Raw genomic sequence first — 18,334 nt, forward strand, 5'->3', positions numbered from 1 at the left:
CAGCCTGAACCCTTCCCTGGAGTGAGGCACCTAAGCCAACTCTTAGGCATGCTCAGAGCTTGGCTACAGGATCAGGCCATGCTGGCAACACAGCAACTAGTCTGATAATCCTTCTTCAGGTTTGGTTTGAGCTAGAGCTCTAAACTGCTCGTTAGCTGTGGGGCAAGGGCAGGGGCAGTGAGTAGGCAGCTTCGCAAAGGCCAGCTGACTACAGCTAATGACGCTGAATGACCACATGGAGCTTGCAGTGACGGATTTGCCAGAAAAATAAAACCACCACTAAAACCTCCTTGCCTCTACTTTGGGAGTCCTCAGGACCAAGTCACTGGGCTCAGCAGAATAAACCACTGAAGACAGAAAACGTGAGTCATTTATCAGAAAACAAACTGTAAGGAAGTGCACACCATGGTGAAATGCAAAGATGGTGAACGCAGCCTTTGCACAAGGCCTTGTGATAGGGTGGAAAAGTGAAAATGTCACCACTGGAGGTTTGTACTCTCTCTTCAATTTGCAGTAGACAAAAATGTGTTTTGTGGATAAAATGATAAATGGTTTTGATCCCATTATAAAATACACCTGTCACTAGGTGCTTGCAATGCTTTTCACTTTACTGATAAGCCCCACAAACACTACTCTAAAGTGGAGGTATAATAGCACGCCCATTTTACACATGAGTAAACCTAAGTTAAGGTCCAAAATTTCAACAGTGTCCCTGTGGAAGTTTTAAGATGTGCACCCATAATTAGTGGACAGCTGGGCTGGATTCTTAAGTGTTTGTCTATGGTTGACCAGAACGTCATTTACAGAGCTGGAAATGAAACCCAGTCCTCCTCTCCTAACCATTAGACAGCAGTACCTTTGCATGCTAAATTCATCCTGAGAAGTGCTTTTTTTTGGCCTACTTTTTAATCATTTAGAGATGCAGATCATAAACGACCCTAAAATTGGTGTCTGCATATTTATACCAGAATAGTTAGCGTTCGCTTCTGGGATGTAAGAAAGCATAGATGCTCTCTAATGACAAGCACTCAGTACTGGCTTAACTCTGCTCCAGTGAGGTCAATGGGAAAACTCCAACAGATATCCATGGGAGTAGAGGTGGTCCAGTGCTCACTGCTTTTCAGAATCCCACCCTCCCTTTACTAGATACATTTACTAGCTATGTTACAAGCAGTGTTTCCAACTTTGTGAATTTCCTAATAAAGGTTTATATTTGCTGCAGCTATTTTTGGTCTCGTGTTGATGTGCTAATTACATATGCCTCATTATCGTTATGTTTTTTGAAAAGGATCATTACAGATGTACAAATACAGAAACTGCCACTCACATTCTGCCTTGGGCGTTCTCCCCCGTGCGATGCTGAGTTCTCTGGGACTCGCTGTAAATACACAAACCGAGACTGGAGTTGTTGTCTGATCAGAAGAGCAAGCTGCAAATGATAAAGTAAGAGATGTGGCGTAGAACAAGGGGAGGACAGCTATGAAGTAACACTATCACTTACACTCAGAAGTGGGGGGTTTCAAGCTGGTATTGCTGGCTTCAGGTGGAATTCCTTTAAAAACAAAAACCACACAGTATTGTCTTAACATTCACAAGTGACCTTGGGATTTTCTACTCTTCCAGACTCATGCTTGGTATGATGGCTCAGAGCAACCCCACTGTACAGGGACCCAGATTCCAAAAAGGCAACTGGGCTCTGCGAGTGGCGATCTGGCATGTTGGTGACAGTGTATTTGGCCTGAGACCGCGGCGCAGAGGCTGTCTAGTCTGTCTGCTTTGCCCAGCTCCCCTTCTTGCTAATACCTGAAGCAATAACAGATGATGCATTCCCATGTCCCTACAAAGACATCCCATGGCTGGACTGCTATGTGGAAAATCCTTCAAAGCAGCAGCCTCCCCTCTTCCCCACAAGTGATGCATTTGGCTTTGGAGAAATACATTAATCTGGCTTCTCTTCTGTGTTTCTCTAAGGTGAGCATTAGATTTCACCCGCAACAGTCCAGCATATGTTCTCTGCATGGAGGGCAGAGGTAAACCCCCTGCACACGACACCACAGATTTACACTGTGCTTTACATAGATCGGCCCCATTCCCTTGAAAGGTCTGTTCAAGGAGCATCTCTGCTGGCTCTGTCCAAAGTTGGAGTCCTCTTACAGTGAAATCTCCCTTCCTCCTCTCCCTCTCTCCCCCACCCCATCCCAATGCAAAGACTTCACTATGAATCAAAGCCTCATGTCCTTATTAAGGCAAGTCTCCCGTTGACGTCATTAACTAATTTCCTCGAGTAAGAGCTAAGCAATGACCTCACAATTTGATCCTGGACGTCAGAATTACACATGGCACATTCCAGTGCATTACAAATTTCTGGATGGAGACTGTTGTTGTGTGTTGTATTAAAGCAAGTCCTCCCAGCAGAGGCCACCTACAAACCCAAAGCACTGTACTCTGGGACTTAGTCGTGTACTAGCTCACAGGACCAATGGTAGGTTCTTTTGTATTAGCCCTTTTGCTTAACTCGGAGCATATTTCAGTCTTTTCCCTGGATTATTTATTTCACTGGTTCTGAAATTTGTTGGAAATGTTTCTTCTGCAGAGTCAATGCACAAACCTTCTGTCATGGAAGTAGTGGTCAGCAGTGGGTTATCACCCCTGTGATACAGAAGCTCTGCAAAAATAAAGGAGGTCTCATTTCACTAGCCGTAAAAACACGATCAGCTCATGGGCAATTCAAGAGGCATCAACTGAGCGTAACATGACTAGTCATTAGCAGTACTGGTGCAAGTGGAACCTGATTTATTTCGGTTCATTATTGCTGTACTATTGGTTCAGTGCTGACACTACCCGGCAGTCAGTGCTGTACAACGTGAACAAAGTCCAGGCCCTGCCCGACAGAGCTTTCAGTTGAAAACATTTACTGAAACTCCTTCATGATCATTATTCTTTAAGGCTCCAACGGAACAAGGTACTCAAGAACATCACTACCTTTAATACATGAGCATGCTTAAAATGAGGCACTTGCTTAAGTATCTTGCTGAATCAGGGCCTAAGATGTTATAGTTAGAAAAGTGTGCATGTAAAATGGCATGAATCTGATCTTTTTATCATTGCCATCTTTAACATCTGGGAGGCAGCCTGTTTTAAAACAGTGCTGTTTGTATGTGTATATTAGACACACACACACATGAGAATTTGGATAGTTGAACCAGTCTATTTTTTTAAATACATATGTTCTTCTGTAGTTGGACACACAGAACTACCTTTTAAAATTATGAGGATTGTGGGTAACATTTTCACAGCACCTCTCAAAGGGCATGTTTGCGTGCAGTGCCCCCTGCTGGCCAAGTATGACTCCACAGCACCCTTCCTCAATTTCTCCTGCAGTGATTCCCCGGAATAATCCACAGAGATTTTATGTCTAATAACAAGCAACATTCTTGGGGACTGGTTTATTAATATGATATACACCCAAAGTAGCTCTCTCCCACTCAAGACTCCTATGAGGCACAGCCCCTCCTCCTTGGTCTGTCTGGCTCCAAACCTGTCCACAAAGTTATCAGCCCTTCCCAAATTCTGCTGAGTCAGTCCCTCCTCTTGAGTTCAGGACTTCAGGGGCCCTTACTTGGGCCTCTGTGTATAGGGATCTCAGCTACATCTGTCCTAAACCTTTTCAGCAGCTCTTCTCTTTTAGCTGCTGTTTACCCCTTTATAAGGCCCAGGTGTTTTCTCTTAAGCCCATTTGGGCAGCAGACAACCAGTCACATGGTCACTGGACCCTGCTCTCTTTTAAAGAAGCCAGTCACCTTATGACAGTGACTCAACCTGTCAGTGATTTAGAAGTCTAAATCTCATTTACAAAAGTGACTTAGGAACCTGCCTGAGTCACCTCTGAAAATGGGACTTAGGCTCCTTAGGCACGTTTGACAACTTTCCCCGTTGTATTTTAGCATCTTGCTACAGAGGTCTTGCACTTTGCTTTTCTGTAAAGAATCCCTCTGCTGAAGTGTGCACTAGCTTTTTTTTGCGATTGATAAGCTGATATAAATTGAATACGTTAAAGGCAAAGGATTCTAGAGCTCAGGACATACCCTCCATATGAAGCGTGGTCAATCCTTTCTTGCTAGTTGTTTCTGAGAAGAAGAGAGATCATAGCTGATATACTGTTAGGAAGCATTTTTTTCAAAGCCTGAAACACACAGTGCGGCTATACAGGAAGGTCACCAAATGAGCGACTATGATGGGGCCACTGGCATGCAATGAGTTAATAGGGCCCTAGGGAGGCTGTGCAGAGAGCAGCCAATAGGAGAGGAGCTGCAAAGAACAGCCAGTCAGGGCTCAGCAGGCCCATATAAGAAGAGCCACAGGGCAGAGCAGGTGCAATTACACCCTGAATTGAAAGGAGAGAGAACTGGGTGCCTAGTAAGCAGACAGAAGCTAGTTCCCTGGACAGAGCAGTACTGCTAGCAGAGATGGGGATGCTAGAGAAAAGCTCCTGGCTGGCTGCTGGGATTTGCATGGTGAGGCCCTGAGGCAAGGACAAAGAGGGTGTTGGAGGCATTGGGGAAGTGGCCAGACATTTGGCTGCAGTCATCACTAGAGAAGTGGTGGGACAGTTGGACTGCAATACTTGCCCCTGGAAGGGGGGAATACAGATTTTGACATAACTGGAGGCTGTATCATGAAGAGAACACTGCCTTCCTTGGAGTGAGATGTGTCCAGGAGCAGAAGTCCTGGCAGCTGAGGCCCCACTGGGAGTGGGTGTACCAACTTGCGGAGCTAATGCCTAAGACGAGCAGTAGGAGGCACCTGCGTGGTGAGTGGAGCCCCATCATGGTGACCGTCAAATGAAAAGATTTCTTGATTTATGAGGGCTCTGTTCCATGAAGATATATACCTGGGAACCTCTGAATCCCAAACTAGTTGGGGGGTCACTGACCTCAGAGAGAATCTACCCTTAACATCAGTACTAAGCAGAGCGGTCTGCAGGACGATAATGCTGTTTGGGTTTGTGAAATGGAATTGTCTTGAAACAACTATTTTTATATCAAAACCCTGAGCTTTTTGATTTGGGTCTCTCTCAATAGAGGTGAACTTCCTGGCTTCAATGCTAACATCTTGGCTCTTGGGCCTGTCACTTACCCTCCATTTCCCTATCTATACAGTAGGGATGACACTTGCCAGCTTTGCAGGGTTCTGGGAGGAGTAACTCACCCACGAAAGCTCAAGCTCCAAAACGTCTGTTAGTCTATAAGGTGCCACAGGATTCTTTGCTGCTTCTACCAAGAATGTTAAGTAGTTTATATTGGTAAAGTACTTGGCAGATTAAAAAAAGAAGGCTGAGATAAGCGTAACAACCTTTAGGCACTCTAATGTTTCCAGTGCTTCCCCGAGGCTCCTGCAAGCACACACACAGCCAGCTAAGCACTTTTGGAAACATGGCCACTGAGCTGGGCTGAGCAGCTGCCCCTGTTAGTTGAAGGCCAGCCCAAGGCCAGAGTATCCAAAAGTCATCGCCATCTCATAATCCATTCGATGACCTATTTGAAACGAGTTGGAGGATCTCACTAAACAAGTGTCCATAACAATAAAATTAAAGTCCAGATCAGTAGCCCTTTGGGCAGCCTTAGAGGTCAATGGATGGAAATGGAGATGAATACCCCTCTCATCCTGACCTTACCCTACACTCTGCCATGCCAGGGAGGGGTCCCATGAGTTGAGCAGAGTGGGGAAGCTTGTCTCCCCTCTCACCCATGAATTACCTTTACTATGAGCAAAGAGAGGACTTTAACTGTCAGTGCTGTTAGTCTGGCCCCATTCACACACAAACATGCTCTGTAGATCAGGCCATCTAGTCAAATCACCTGAATTAATCCCCACCCTCCTACCACTAGGATTCACTAAGTCACAGTAAATGGAAATGATGCATGAGCAGAGAACAGGACAGACATTGATGCCATCTGCAGCGTAAGAAACCGAGACACCAGTGGCAGCACTATTCTTCTTGGATCCCATTTGGTGCCCTTTCTGCTGATGGAAAGATTCCCATTGACTTGAATGGTCAGTAGATCAAGCCCTTTATTATTACCTGTAACCTGACCTGGACAGAAGGAGACATCCAGGCCGTTCAAGGAAGAGTTAACGTGTGAATGGACAAAACACTCAATAGCTGCTTTGTCACAATTGCAGAGAAGCCGTTCACAAGGATCCCCAGACTCTGGAGTAAAAACAAAAATCCAGACAAGGTACCATTGAAATATCTGTTTCCACCATCTGCCTTTGCCTGTCCGGCTTTCCATCGACAGCTCCATTTCATTGTGCAGAACATAACCCTGTACTATGTTTCTGCAAGTACCAAGGATAAATAAACTCCAGCTTCACAAAGCAATGCGATTGAATTATCCTATGGAAATTCATGGTGACGTTTCAAGTAAATGTTGTTGTTTTTCCATTCTACCACTGGCTAGAGATCGTACTTGGTGCAGCTCTCACTGTACTTACTGTAGGAGATATTACAGAACATGCTTTGAGTTTCAGTACAGGTTGCCAAACAATTTCAGTCACTACCTTCTGTTTTCCCACACTGAGAACCCTGTGACAAATTCACCTTTGAGAAGAATATTTATTTCCAGGCTGACACCCAAAGCAAGGGCAATACTTTTTTTCCAGTTTGAACAAAAATGCCTTTGCCATTTTCCGGTAAAGGGGGACTTTCCCCATTGTGACGTGCTTTTTTGAAGACAGAGCTAAAGCAGAAATGGCTTTGGTGTGAGACTAGCAAGGGTTGTGGGATCAGATTGTTAGTTAAACCAGGCTTATCCCAGAGTGGTGCTATCAATGCATTAGCTACGCTACATTTACAATGGTGTAACAGCGCTCAGAACTGGCCCCTGATCTTTACAGAGGACTAGTGCTTGATGAGAAATTGTTTTAAATAGAAACCATATAGAGGAGTGAAAAATCACTTCTGCACATCATGGTAACATCTGCTCAGATTTTACCAGAGCTGAGTGGAGCTCCCTCCCCTTACAAAGTCATTTCAATGCCCCTTTTCTCCACCATTGCCAACTTTCAGGTGGTAAATAAGCACCCCGACTTTCACAATAAGCCAAAAATCAAGCTAATTCCATTTTGAAACAAGGCCATAACAAGCCAATCCCTAATAACGCCAACACTCTGTGTGACTGGATCCCCCTGGCATGCAGCCTGGGACTATGGTGGGCCCACTGTGCACCCTTGACTCTCTCTCCCCCCCCTTACCCCTGCTTGTCAGGAGCCAATCAAAAAAAAAAGCAACAAGCTGCAACAAGCTGTAAACCAATTAAGCCAAAAACAGGCCCAATTTCTGCATTTTTTTTCCATGGGTTTGGCATGTCTGCTTTTCTCTATGCTGATTGACAGGCCGGGAGGGTGTGGCTTATTTGTGTGTTTGGAAAATTGTTCCATGGCTGTTTATACCAGAGCAGCTCCAATATGATAAGTGCTGGGAGTCCTGGTTCACACTGGGCTCATCAGCACTTTTAACGCCTTCCTGATCAGACCTCCTCTCAGCTGGTGTATTATATTTATGGTGGGAACAAAAACTGCCTCTTGGTGGTTTGGCATTAGATGGGGCTGTGGCTTGGATGGTTGAAGGGAATGATTTGTGGTTAAGGAAAGGGCATGATGAGCAGAGTGTAACTAGGATGCTGAAGGACTTAATTCCTTATTGCCTTGCTAGGTACAGTTTGTGTGGGGAGCTGCACAGCACTCCCACAAAGTGAAATAAAACTCCTCGGGTGAGGAAATGGAGCTGGCACCCAGGACCGCACGCAGTGCCCTGTCCCTTCTGACCCTTCGGGGTCTTTGTCTAAATAACCACTTTAAAGTGACCTCCGAGGCTTCCTGTTCAGTCCTGCCTGAGCTTTAGCTGGAAACCAGCTCTAGAAGGTGCCTGACTTTTGCTGCTGCTTTGGATAGTAATTTAATACGGCTTTCACAATGGATATCTTCCACTTGATGCTATTGGCCAGACAACCAAGTATTTTTCAAACACGTATGAGGACAACCAGTGCAGTACACTGACATTGTTGTGCAATGCTAATATTGATCACCGTGCCTTATAATGGATGTGGTAAGCCCTCATCACTCAGAGTGATGCTTCAGCTCAACCACACGTTATTGGGCTCGATGCAGGAGTCATTGGGAGGACATTTATGGCCTGTGCTAGGCAGAAGGTTGGGTTAGGTGATCACAATGGTCCCTTCTGGCCATGAAATAAATTTCCTATCTTAGGTACTTGGCTGGACCCCCATTGCCATAGTATCTGAGCACCTCACAGTCTTAGCTGAGGTTCAGTAAAGACAAACAGTGCTTTAAAAACATGTCTTTCCACATTCTTGGGCAGTCAGCTACATGTGTGAGCCGCACAGATGCACCAAATGATGCTAAATGGCCTCCAAAGAGAGCGATCCTGCCATCAGGGATGCGCAGCACCGGGTTTCCTGTAGCAGTTCCTGTATTTTTGGTTTTACATCCAAATGAATATTGATACCTCTAACTAGCATCGGTAATGACGACAACAGCCATTCCATCTGGAATCCAGGGAGCCGTAACACAGGGCTTGAAGGGACCTTGAGAGGCCCTCTGGGCCATACCTCCACACCAAGGCAGGATTAAATATACCTAGACCTACAAGACAATCATGGGTAATTTCTGTCTAGCCTCTACATGGCTTTCAGTAAATTAATAGGAATTATTATTTATATCATTGCAGCCCTGAGGAGCCCCGGTCATGGCCCAGGACCCCGTTGCACTAGGCACTGTACAAATGCAAAAGCAACTCCCCTTTTCCCCAATGAGTACAAAGCCCTGGTAACAGGCAGCATCCCCTTTAACCTTACCGCAGGTAATGTTTTTCGTCAGACAGCTGATGTCCATAGAAATCTTGGCAGGGTCCCATAAGCACTCCAGCTCCACAGCTTCTTCATAACATTTGCGGTGCTGGAAACAGCAGCTTAGAAACAAAACAAAGGAACAAAGAAGACAACGAGAAGAATGCCAGGGACGCCCACCTTCATTTTCACTTCACTGCCTGCCTCCCCTTTGGGGTGGTGATGCACTGTGCAGCAGGCGGGTGTGCAGGATGCTGTGGGAGAAAAGGGGAGGCGCCCCTTTTCTTCTGACTAGTTTGTCAGTGAGGAGCATTCATTCCTCTGGCCCCTAGAGGATGGGCGTGTGGTCCTTTTCCCCTCATGGCTGACTAGGCCTAATAGACTGAGCACAGCGAGAATCTGTCTGCCTCTCCCCACTTTGCTGCACCCCCCTTACACTGAGTCTCGGTGCAAAGGAGCCCTCAGGCACAGAGAGTCTCCCTGCCAAGCACAGAGCTGGCTCTGCTAGTTCCTTTTTCTAGAGTCCCTGGCCCAGAGGGGCCAACAGGAGACATTTTTATGCCCCAACTATTTCTTGGCTGCTGCAAAAGCCATGGCAGACAGAGTTCAAGTTAGGACAGCCCGGGGTTGGGGACAGCCCCAGCCCCTGGCAGCCCCTCAGGTCATTCAGGGAGGTGCAAGCTTCTTTCCCACTGTTCTGGGGCAAGACACCGGACTTGGAGTTGCTGTGTTTGAACGCGGCTGACTTCCTTCGTGGGACTAGGGGATTCATTTAACCTCTCTGCAGGTTGGGTCCTCTGCCTCCTCATAACAGATAATCAGACGTATCTTTCTGCCACAGATATTCGGAGGGATTATTAAGGCTATGACATGAGCACCATGTCCTCCTCCATGTGTATGGAATAGGCTGGTGTTTGTGTTGGGCCACAGATGGTTGTACCCTGTGCGCACTTTGTTTCATTCTACCCTACTCCAAGTGTGCTCCATTGCCCCTGCGCTGCCTGGGAAGGCAAAGACAATCTCCATCTTCTGACGTTGTCATGGCTCTCAGCAGCTAGGCAAGCAGGAGGGCTCCTAATATGGGCTCTGCCTAGGATGTTTTTGTCTTGGTACAAAGGATTTATCTGAGGCTATGAGAATCCCAGGGGTTGCTTCTGAACAGGGATCTCCTACGAGGCCTTGGATTGTGTTCACATTGGGTGGACTCAAACTGTTTAATCCCATGTACGTTCTCTACAGAACAGGAGCAAGTGACAGAAACCCTTTGCATTATAGTGTAACTGTCTTTAAAATGTGAGCGAACACTAACAGGGGCAGAGGAGAAAAGGAAACATCTGTTCTAACACATGGTGAGTGTTTGACCTGTCTATTGTTTCCACTCACCGGTCTCCGTCTGCTTTCTCTGCTGGAACCTTTCCATGGTGTGACTGCACTTGGGCATCACAGTGGTACTGGGGGATATTAAACGAAGATGGGAATGACAACATTCCATAGAAAAGCCTTGACATAGTCTTCAGCTGGACAATCAACATTATATCCAGTTTCCAAGATCCTACTACAGCCTGCGATCACCAAGACGAACTGCCTGTTACAGTAACAGGTCGAGGAAATCCTCCCCGGAGCTTCTTGGCAATGTTTGGGAAGTATACAGACAATGCTGAGTGCTGTAAATTCAAGCCACGTACAAAACCTAGAGCCCTGCCGTGCAGCCCGACAGCATCAAAGGTACAGGTTTGCAGAATGAAAGAGCAATGGGGTAAAAGTAGAGCACTGGGTGGTCTTTATAGGTGGAATCCTTCATGGGATATAAGGAAACTTCCTATATATTTGGTCCTTTATTTCACTCTCGCTAGTGGGATTATTTGAATGTGCAACAGTTAAGGGGTTTGCTGCTTAGCATCAGAGAAGGGAAAGCTAGTGGAGAGTGATTTGGTTTTCTGATTAAGACACAGGACTAAGATCCTGATCCAGCAAAGCACTTACTTGAATATTAAGTGTTGTGCTGGACTGAGACCATTGAGAAATGGTTCCTATTCCTTGCTCCGCGACCTTTGGCATGTCACAGGCCTAGATTCACAAAAATACTTAAGTGCTGAGATGCTCAGCATCACAGGAACACATTGTGAGCTTGGCACCTAGGCTTCCTGTACCATGAATGGAGATGGATAGGGACCTTCGACTGTGATTCATAAAAGCCAGTAGAGGCGGGGAACTGGCCAATGAATGGAGATGTGCTAAGCCCCACTCCTCTTAGCAATCCCAGGCCACTTAGGAACCTAAATCTGGGATTTAGGCACTCAAGTACCTTAGAAACTGAGGCCTAGATTCACAGAGACTGAATTGGCTCAGTCAGACTGTGGAGATGATGCTACTTCCCTCCCTCACAGGGGTTCTGAAAAGCTAACATGAATATTTGCAAAGTGCTTTGGGATCCTTCAATGGAAGCTGTCCGTGAATAGCAAAATATTATTTAACTACTTCACTTTAAAGACCCCAGCTGGAATCTCAGGATCCTCAGTCAGACTGGTTTAATACCAGTGTGACTCTATTAAGTTCAATGCAATCGAACCACTATAGAATTGGAGTAATAGAGTGGAGATCAGGCCCATTAACTCTAAAGCCAGCTTTGCCACTGATTTGCCTTTTTGACCATGGGCGAGTTTCTTGAGCTCTCTGCTTCACCTCTCCAGTCTCAGACTAGAAGATCAGGATTAAGGAATTTAGATGGAGAATGAACTTCAGCAACTCACCAACTTCTGCGTAACACAGATCTTGGCACTGGCAGAACTGTTTCTTTTAGCAAGATGTTTTCAGTGTCTTTTTAGAAAGGTTCTCTAAATCTGAACAGTATCTTGTGTGTGTATATATACAGAAAAGCAAACATCTGTATCTCCTATATCATACAGTGGGGTTTGTACTGATGGGACAGATGCTGCTAATCCATTTCAAATCCATCTGTTTGAAAAGGCCGTGTCTGCGAATCTTTCTCAGGCCAAAGACTCTGATAGATCGTCCCGCAGCTTCTCAGGCTTCTGTATTTACGTATCTTTTCATTAAAATGATAAGCGAGGGGCTGTTTAGGATGTAGAGCTTTCTCAGCTATCAGTTCATTGAACTGGATCGAGCTCTGATTTCAGAGTGTCAGCACCTTTATTCATAGAGCAATTCACCAAGCCATTCACTAGGACTTTGTGTGGCTTTTCACAGCTGGGAAGATGATAATTCCATTTTCCTCCCCTTCAGATGATATGGGATTGCAGCAGATTCATCTCCACGCAAAAATCTACATTAATCCTCTTTAAGCCATGACAACATTGCTCGCTTCGCAAATGAAATCCCTTCTTTCCCCACGTACTCCTGAGCAGGACTTGGCCCTTGTTGCATTTCTTTCCCGGTGTTCCCCACTCAAGTGACCATGAAGAAACAGGACTCTCAGCACTGAAGCCTCCTGTCCTATATTTTACCTTACTGGCCTAGTAAGGAAGAGCACGGACTGAATTACCTTCCAAGATAGATCCACCCACCAGGGGCAGAGGCTAAAGCTCAGTGCTCAAGATCAGGAGTTTATGGTTCTGTTCCCAACACTGCCAAAAATGTCCTGTGTGATCTGAGATAAGTCACTTAATCACACCATGCCTCAGTTTACCCAGGTGTACAATGAAGAGAATAGCTTTGTGCTTCCATGCTATCATGGTCTGTAACCTATGAATGCATTTAGATGGTCAGGTACTATGACAATGAGCATGTACATAGAGAGATTCCATTGCCTCTCAGGAGTGGTTTCCTTTTGCAACCAGTTTAACCCAGCTTCACAGCCAGGGTTCCAGTGAAATGTGGGTGCAGCGGCGTGGACTACACCTGCTTTTAATTTCAGGGGCAGAGAGTCCACATTTTGCCAGCTGAGAGTATTCAGGGAAATAAAGGCTTGGATGACAAATCCCAATATATGGGGACAGCAAGGGAGAAGCACAACACATGGGCTTACTATCCATGCCTGAAGATCCAGGGGATGGGGTTATCCAGTTCTAAAATTATCCCTAGACCACTGAAAACAGCCTTTTGGGAAGCTACTGCTTTATGTGGTTCCAGGGCTGTGCTGTAAGTAGCTGTTGTTATTGCTGGTGACTGGGAAATGGATGGCACCAACAAAGGGCAATGATCGTTTAGGAGGCCAGGATAACCGATGTTATAGCCTATGTTTCGTTGGTCATTGGAGACACTGTTGGTCGAGGATGGGCAGTTACAGGTAAGCACAGATTGGATACTTGGATATTAGCATGTAAGCCAATCATCCATTTGTACAGCTAAGGGTCCCCTGGTTATGACCATATGCAGTTTAGCCAGGTGTTAACTTTCAGACTGTCACTGCAAGATTTCAACATTGCTCCTCCCACCACACTTTGTTCTTCCCCTCTCGTACCCATCCACCCCAGGAGAACTATCTCCCAGGAACAAAACACACCTGTCCGCTTCATCCACAGGGAGCCCTTCCATCTCGAACCGGCAAGAGCAGCCGTAGTCTTCGAAATCCCTGGGGCAAAGTCCAGTTACACATCTCATTTTGTTCACAAAATGGAGCAGTGCAGGGAAGTTGGTAAATATGGACTGTAGCCAAGTGAAGTGAGAACCCAGGCAGTCTAAGAGAAAATAGACATAGGAGGATGATATTCAGAGCTGGGAAAGACCTGGATGATGCTGTAGCTGCTGGGGTCCCCCTCCGTGGATTCAAATGCAGGATCAGGGTCTAAGGCAGAGGCCCCCAAACTTTTCAGGGTCACACCCCCACTTATCCAATCTGTGACCCGCTCCCCAGGGCCGGGAGTGGGGCTGTGTCTCCCCAGGGTGGGGAGGATACAGACGGGGTAAGTGGGCCAAGGCTGGGGCTGTAACTGGGAGCAGGGCTGGAAATGGAGCTGCAGGCAGGGGCCGAGGGTGGAGGTGGGGCTAAGGACAGGTGCAAAGCCGTGGCTGGGGGCAGGGCCAAAGCAGAGCTTGGAGCGGAGCAGGGCTGGTTGGCACTCCCTTCCCACCATCCATGGCGGGTGGCTTGGGCCCTGCCATGTGCCCCTGAATGTTCCTCTGCCCCCCACCCCCTCAAACATTCGTCCACACGCCCCACAGGGTGGGGACCTCTGGTCTAAGGACTGACATAGTACAGCAGCCCTTCTGGGAGCCTTAAGAACTGCAGACAATTTAATCCGTAGATATTAGCTTTAAAGGAATCTGTAATTTCTAGAGATTTTTCTGCTCTTTTTTTATAAACAAATTCCATGCTATTTTACTGCCAAAAATACCAAACCATGAGTCTGCACTTACCAAAAAACAATGCAACACTGTCCACGTTTTGAAAGACCCCACTGAAGAATGTGATATTGTCTAAACCAAAAACATAATAAAATGTGAAAAATGTTTGCCTTTGTATAAACGTATGTCGCTCCCATTGATTTCAGAATGTTGATTTCAACAGGAGGCATAATGCAGCTGGAGGCATGATATAACTCTTGCAGTATAGCCAACCCTGAGCATTCAAAAAGTATGAGACAAGCCCCCTTAAATCATGAGATTTTAATAAATAATACCTTTGGAAATCTATTTCTTTTTGCCTCCTGATTTTTGAGCCTTTTGGGGTCTTATTGTCATGCTTTTCTCTGCAGCTAAGGAGGTTAGAATCATAATTTTGAACAGACAAATTGAAAGATGGAGATGCTCATAGAATCACCTGACTCCAGGAGCTGGGTTTTTAAGAAAATTCCACAAGGCATATGACACAATGGTCAGTGTGGCATCGCTGGGTTTGGAGGTATGCAGGCATTCTTTTGTAAAGATATTTGAAGACCTGTTTTTCAGGCCTTTTAACTTGTTTTGGTACAGCCGTTTGAAAATTATGTTGATGGCCCTGGATACTGAAGTCTATGCATCCCTCGAAGAAGTATAGAATATGTAACAGCAACGCAAGCTTCCCTCCCAGCACTCTCTCATTATCACCCCCAAAGAGCTTACTTGGGTTCCTGGGTCTCTGTGTGCTTGTAACTCAGGGAAGGGCACGTCTGTCCCTGGGAGGACGGGGCCAAGGGCAGACTCAAAGTCTGCTAGGCAACCAAGAGGGAGAGAGGAGAGACACTGTTTCGAGGCACAGGAGCCCTGTCAACTCTGGGGAGGATAGCAGGTGTACCTGGATGGCCACTTGCTCAGAGCAGGGGCAGTGTCTGGGGGAATGGAGCGGGGCAGAGTAAAATGGTTGACAAGTCAAAACCTGGGAAGAACTAGCTTGACCAATAGAAAGTGAGATGCCTGTTCCTGGGAGCTCTGTGAGAAGGGAAAAGCCATTTTGGAGAAGTCTGAAGCCAGCCACAGAAAGGAAAGGACTTGGTGTGTGATGTGTCTGTGAGTCTCAACCTTGCAGCGCAGGATCCCACTGAGAACTGGCATCTGGGTGCCTGGAGGCAATATCCCTAATCCCAGTCCTTTCCCTGCTCAAGGTGACTCCCAGTTTTAAGAGTTTTGTTGGGAAAACTCCCTACTCAGCCAGGCTAAGTTAGCCTTCCAACTCCCTAGATAAATCAGTTACCATGTGCCAAGTACTGCTCCTGCTGCTAGCCCTGGCCTGCCAGCCTGCTGTGACTGTATCCGAGCGCTAGGGCAGGAGATCAGAGTTAGGATTTTAGTAGAATTGTTATAATTTGCACCCTGAGCCATGCACCCTGCTGCCCACCGGGAGCGAAGGGAAACCTGGGGAACAGAATCAGCCCGATTCCTGCATGAAGAGGATGCCTGCCAACTGTGATTGTCAGCCCCTCTGCAGTGCAGTGACCGAGGAGTTCAGCTTCAGCTCTGAACCTGAGGATCATTCATGGAGTTGTGAGTGCACCATCCTTTAGTAAGGGAAATTGTTTGGAAGACTCCCCTATTCTCTGAACTGTCCTCATGCCCAGGGGTGGTATTTGGGGATTTTATTATCTGCTGTCTGTTGAACCTGTGGAGGGACCCATGTGTGAGTCGTTTGGGCTGAGCCAAGTCTGCCAAGTTACTAATTGCTCCACAGAAGCAATTGCTGTCACAGGTCATGAAGGCCCCCTACAAAGTACATGTAACAATGGGACAGTATATTTTACTCTTGCTCTGTCAGGTCACATGACTGGGGAAATTCATGGGTATTATCAGCATGAGCACCTCAAAGCAGTGATTTACCCTATTATGTTATATTTACTTTCTGTTTAATACAGTTACTCTCCTGAATATACTGTGCACTAGTGTTATTTCATGGGAGTCTCCAACTATCTGGCAAGTAAGTGGGTGTTGTCCTGTGCTTAAGATTTTCCTTCAGAGCTGCCCTGCTGACCCTGCCAGGAGGAACGAGGGGGTGGGGGGGGGCAAGAGGCACCGCTAAATACATTCCTATGGGAAGAAGATAAGGATGTTCCAGCCTGCTGAGCTGGAGGTGGAATCCAGACGAATCCAGGTCTGTCCATCAAACCCCGTAAAGAGTTTAATGTTAAAGGAGGTAACCATGTGGAGAGGTTGTCACCCAGCTCTGAAGAAACGCCTCTAGTAGAACTGATACGTTTCGTTCTCTGTACTCGTCTGATCCTTTCTTCTGTGACTGCCAAAAATGTCAGCTATGGTTGTGATTTTTTTATGTGAATATATCTGTGCTGGGGACTGGAGTGAGATTGTCTTTCAACTACACAGACCCCAAACAGCCATCAGAAATTGCCCATTTTATAATCTCTGGGGTTTAAGAATAAGAATAAACCCCAGAGAATAAGAATAAACCCCATCCTACTTAAGATGTAAAAAGAAGTTGGTTTGGCTCAATGGTTAAGATATGGTTAAGACCATGAAACTTGGAGGTTCACTTACCCTCAGTTTTCAGACTCACTTTTCTTTTGAGAAACAGGTAAGATTTTATAGTTTCAAATGTAAATTCCTAACTTGAATTAGCTATAAACCTTTTGCAACAATAAACTCGGGATCAGTGGTACAAATTCTTCTCTAGTCAATTTGAGGGACCTCACCTAGGTTATAGGAGAAATGGTTTTGGTTTTGTGGCTTTTGGTTTGTGCTCCAGCAACACCAATGATGCAGCAAAGAATCCTTTGCATGCATCTGACAAAGTGGGTATTCACCCACGAAAGCTCATGCTCCAAAACGTCTGTTAGTCTATAAGGTGCCACAGGATTCTTTGCTGCTTTTACAAATCCAGACTAACACGGCTACCCCTCTGATACTTGATACCAATGATGCAGTATCTGACAGAGGAACCTGATCCTCCTCTTAACACTGATGATAATCAGGAGGAACTCCACCAAGGTCAGGGGACTTACATCAAGGTAAGATAAGTGAGTCAGGGTTCTGAGGTTATTTAACCTCAGCTAAAGGTCCAGTATAATGAGGGACAGATCTCTGAACACTACTGGAAAGTTCTTTCTGGATCTCTTGCCCAAAGAGATTGCACCCTGGTGCCTCTTAATGCATGAAAATATTGTAACAAGGAAAGCTTAAAAATTCTTACTCAGATTTCTTTCAGGTGCAAGTGGAAGGGCTGGGGGCTCCGATTCTTGGCCGCCTGTCTCACCAAATATATTCAAGAAGAAAGAATTTTAAAATGGAAAAGAAAAAGAAAATATATATACACTTCATAAGGACAGAGAGTGCGTTATTTTATTGAATAGCCAGATACCAGAGTGCCCTGGTAGCACCATTAATGCACTGATTCAACAAAGCATATGCTTAAGTCACGTTGACTTCAATTTTAAAGCAGTTCTGCACATGCTTAAGTGCTTTGCTAAATACGGGGTGGACTTACACAAATACTAACTGTTTGCTGAACCTTACCCTTACTAGGGGTACTCACCTGAGCTATGACAAGTTGGCCTCTTCCATTGTGCCTTTTAGTCCAGAAATCTCTGTGATCTTCATTTGTTTGATTTGCAGTTAGGGAGAATCTGCACTGAAGCTCCATTGCTAATTCAACCCCCCTATTTTCCTGTGTCTTCTGTGCTTGGATGTCCCTTTCAGATACAGAATTCTTTTCCTAATGCTCCCTCAGATTCAGCCCCAACCTTCATTCACATTGGAACCACCTCAGAGCTTGAGGGCTTCAACTCAAACCATATCACGCACAAGGGAAGCAGCACCATTAGACAGTTATCAGTTTAGCAATGTATCTTATCAGAACAGGTCACCTAATCTATTAATATATTAATAGTGTGTTGCGAGGGATATCTGACGGATTTTTTGTTTGCTGTATTTCTGATTGCTTCACTAAGGAGCCTGGGTACTGGTTATTGGCACGTATTTGTTTAGTTTTTTGAAGTCCATATTATTATTATTTACCATTTATAATGCTATTGTGCCTAGACTCCAAGCAGGTCAGGGCCCCATTGTGCTAGGTCACTACCCCAAAGATTGGCTTATCTCATTTATATTGTCTACTCCCACCGGCTATTTCTGCTTCTTCATTTGGA

The 18,334-nt window shown here is 45.8% G+C and overlaps 1 protein-coding gene across 1 annotated transcript in view; it reads right to left on the reverse strand.

Moving 5' to 3' along the window:
• OC90 (otoconin 90) overlaps positions 1-17,829 on the reverse strand; it is a 29,449-nt gene extending 11,620 nt beyond the window's left edge. The window contains exons 1-7 of the mRNA XM_030549470.1: positions 17,703-17,829; positions 14,184-14,243; positions 13,330-13,504; positions 8,877-8,989; positions 6,083-6,211; positions 4,086-4,127; positions 1,502-1,552 (exon numbers count right to left, since the gene is read on the reverse strand). Coding sequence (XP_030405330.1) covers positions 1,502-1,552; positions 4,086-4,127; positions 6,083-6,211; positions 8,877-8,989; positions 13,330-13,504; positions 14,184-14,243; positions 17,703-17,829 — 697 coding nt within the window. The remainder of the gene's footprint in view (positions 1-1,501; positions 1,553-4,085; positions 4,128-6,082; positions 6,212-8,876; positions 8,990-13,329; positions 13,505-14,183; positions 14,244-17,702) is intronic.
• Between the last annotated feature and the right edge of the window lie 505 nt (positions 17,830-18,334).

The sequence above is a fragment of the Gopherus evgoodei genome, chromosome 2 (genome assembly GCF_007399415.2).
Source record: "Gopherus evgoodei ecotype Sinaloan lineage chromosome 2, rGopEvg1_v1.p, whole genome shotgun sequence".
NCBI lineage: Eukaryota > Metazoa > Chordata > Testudines > Testudinidae > Gopherus > Gopherus evgoodei.